This window comes from Plectropomus leopardus, unplaced genomic scaffold (assembly GCF_008729295.1).
Source record: "Plectropomus leopardus isolate mb unplaced genomic scaffold, YSFRI_Pleo_2.0 unplaced_scaffold11338, whole genome shotgun sequence".
Lineage (NCBI taxonomy): Eukaryota > Metazoa > Chordata > Actinopteri > Perciformes > Serranidae > Plectropomus > Plectropomus leopardus.
In genome coordinates this window covers 755-3,516 of record NW_024611993.1, presented here as the reverse complement: position 1 = coordinate 3,516, position 2,762 = coordinate 755, and the positions used below count along the sequence as shown (strand labels likewise).

At 39.5% G+C, this 2,762-nt stretch overlaps 1 protein-coding gene across 1 annotated transcript; it reads left to right on the top strand.

Moving 5' to 3' along the window:
• The first annotated feature begins 665 nt into the window (after positions 1–665).
• LOC121963462 (endothelin-1 receptor-like) lies at positions 666–2,173 on the top strand. The gene is made up of 4 exons (XM_042513744.1): positions 666–686; positions 845–997; positions 1,607–1,740; positions 1,968–2,173. Exons 1-4 carry the CDS (start codon positions 666–668, stop codon positions 2,080–2,082), a joined length of 423 nt encoding a protein of 140 aa, XP_042369678.1. The 3' UTR covers positions 2,083–2,173.
• The last annotated feature ends 589 nt before the right edge of the window (positions 2,174–2,762 follow it).

The window sequence follows — 2,762 nt, the reverse complement described above, 5'->3', positions numbered from 1 at the left end:
ATTACTTTGATCATAACTGCACAAGCCAAATCAACTTTACTTCCATAGTAGAAAACAATATCACAAAAAAATCTCATTTAGGTTTAAAAAGGCCACATAACAGCAGTTACCTAAAGTTGGAGAGAGGTCTTCCTTCTACAGATCATGTTTTGGCCTACAATATCCTGTTAGGGGGGCACAATCAGCAACAGCTTTTTGTGCCACTACCCCGGCATGAAAACCAGCTCCTGGTGAAAAACAACCAATTTTTGTGGATTAAAGCTGCCCAGACAGCAAAGGGTTGCTACAAAAGCCTAAAAAGTGGCTGGAAAAACAGCAATGACTCAAGAAATCACAAACATTTTTTGTTGTTGTTTGTCTCAAGCAGATGCTTAGCAGGCGGTTTGCACATTGTTCGACATGCTGTTCACCATCCCCTCTTCTGACATGATACATATAAAATGTGCACATGCAACATTTTCATGGTTTGCAAAAATGAAACATTTTTTTCTGGCAACTGGTCTCTACAGATAGATGGAGGTAGAAAGGGAGCCATTTGTGGGAAATGGGCTATTAGAGAAAATGAACAGAAAGTTTAATTATGTCTTAGGGAGTCTTAGATTAATTTACAAGTTTAGATCAACATTCGGCAGAGAGCAGATCACCTTCTGAGCAGGGTCAGGAAGATGGCGGAGTTGTGTAAGAGAGTGGGGCAGGCCATTTGATGCACTGTGGGAGACATCATCATGTGGCTTAAAAAAAACAACAACTTCTTTTATACTTAACTACCGTTCACACAGTGATTCATTAATTTTTCTCAGTTTACATGTAATGTACTGTCTTATGTGTGCTTGTTTCACCGTAGTTCTACAGGAATGCAAAGGACTGGTGGCTGTTTGGCTTCTACTTTTGTGTACCACTGCTCTGCACTGCTGTGTTCTACACTCTGATGACCTGTGAGATGCTCAACCACAGGAACGGCAGCCTTCGCATCGCTCTCAGTGAGCACCTCAAACAGGTTGGACAATTGATAATGTAGTCCTTAACTTTAACCCTTTGAGACCTAAGCAATTGGCTTTATGTCTTCAAGAAACATTGGTAAAAAGCTATGAGAAACCTAAAAGAGATGACCCAAAAAACAGCAAAAAAAAAGTATAAGCACCAGAAAATTATAAAACAAATTGTAAAAAAAAAAAAAAAAAAAAAGTATTATTATCATAATTATACATATGTTTCTGGGCATTTTTCCTTTAACTTTTTAAAAAATAATTTTCCAAATCTACTGATTTCTTGAAGTTCTTGCCAAGTTGCTCATTGCCTGTTTTTTTTTTGGTTCTGAAGAGAATTAAACCTATTTACTCAAGGTTAAGAGGTTTAAATACTTGTGAAGGTGTCTGAATGCAGCACAAGAAAAAAACCTATATAATGCCAGGTTTATTAGACTAAAAGCACATGAGTATGTGTGATGTGGTTTGATCATTTAAAGCTGCTTTTTTTAGGGAGTAAATGTCTTGACATTGGCTCAGTCAGCCGTGTTTATTCCATGGTTTTAACCTCTAATCCTCCTTTACACAAACTTCACCATCTCCTCTAACAGTGGAATGATGTCTGCTGTTTCTCTCTGCAGAGGAGGGAGGTGGCCAAAGCCGTTTTCTGCCTTGTCCTCATCTTTGCCCTGTGCTGGTTCCCACTGCACCTCAGCAGGATCCTGAAGAAGATGGTTTACTACCAGAATGACACATCACGCTGTGAGCTGTTTAAGTGAGTTGCGGGTAGAACAAACAAGCAAATAAGCAAATGTGCATGATGTGGCACTGTTGTTCTGTGAGTTTTATAAGGTTTTTTTCACCTTTTGTATCCTGATAAAAACACAGAAACAAGGCTGATTCTGCCAGAAGTGTTTACTATCAATGCTATGCCAAAAAGAATCTAAATGGCCACTGTGGTATTCTATAAAAGTAATTAAAATCATCTTCCTTTAATTTCAGTTTCCTATTGGTCCTGGATTACTTCAGTATCAACCTTGCAACAATCAACTCCTGCATAAACCCCATTATTCTCTACTTTGTCAGCAAGAAGTTTAAAAACTGCTTCAAGGTATAGTACTTCCCTATAACAGATGGGTATTAATGCATGCAACACACTCAAATGCTTACACTTTATCCCTCTCTCTTACACACACACACTTCAGATTTAGTCTGGCCAGTAAAGCAAACAGTGAACTCAGGCCTTTTGTCCATGATACAACAGACGCAGCGATGGTGATGACATTCCATGAGCAACATGTAAAAGCAGCTTGGTGATTTATGTATTCACTTTGTAGGGCTGAGGTCACACACTGCAAACGTCTGTCAAATGGACCTGGGCTGGAGATAAACCATGTCTCAAGTTTGCACGTTAAAAGATTAGGGGAAGGAGGTGGGGGAGCAGAAAAGCTGCACATACAGAGAGACCTCTTGGTAAAAATGGCGATGTTAAAGGAAGGAAGTACACTTGTTTGCTTTCTTGCCGAGAGTTAGATGAGGAGAGCTTAAAAGAGAACTCTCACATCTGTGCAGTAAATATAAAGCCACAACCATAAACTGGTGATCTTAGTTTAGCATAAAGACCGGAAAGTTTGGGACACAGCTAGTCCCACCAGAAAGGGGACTGCAAACAGCCCAAAACTCCAAAAAATGGTCCAATTAGACTAAAAGCCCAATTCTCTGATAGCAGCCCATATTCCCCAAAAAACATGCTTATAGCACCAGAGTCCTGTCCTGTTTCTCTGAAAATACACACAG

Excerpts from the sequence above, each read along its gene's own strand:
- LOC121963462 (XM_042513744.1), top strand. The coding sequence starts at position 666 with ATGGCGGAGTTGTGTAAGAGA. Across the intron at positions 687-844 it reads TGGCGGAGTTGTGTAAGAGA|TTCTACAGGAATGCAAAGGA; the intron begins GTGGGGCAGGCC and ends GTTTCACCGTAG. Across the intron at positions 1,741-1,967 it reads TCACGCTGTGAGCTGTTTAA|TTTCCTATTGGTCCTGGATT; the intron begins GTGAGTTGCGGG and ends CTTTAATTTCAG.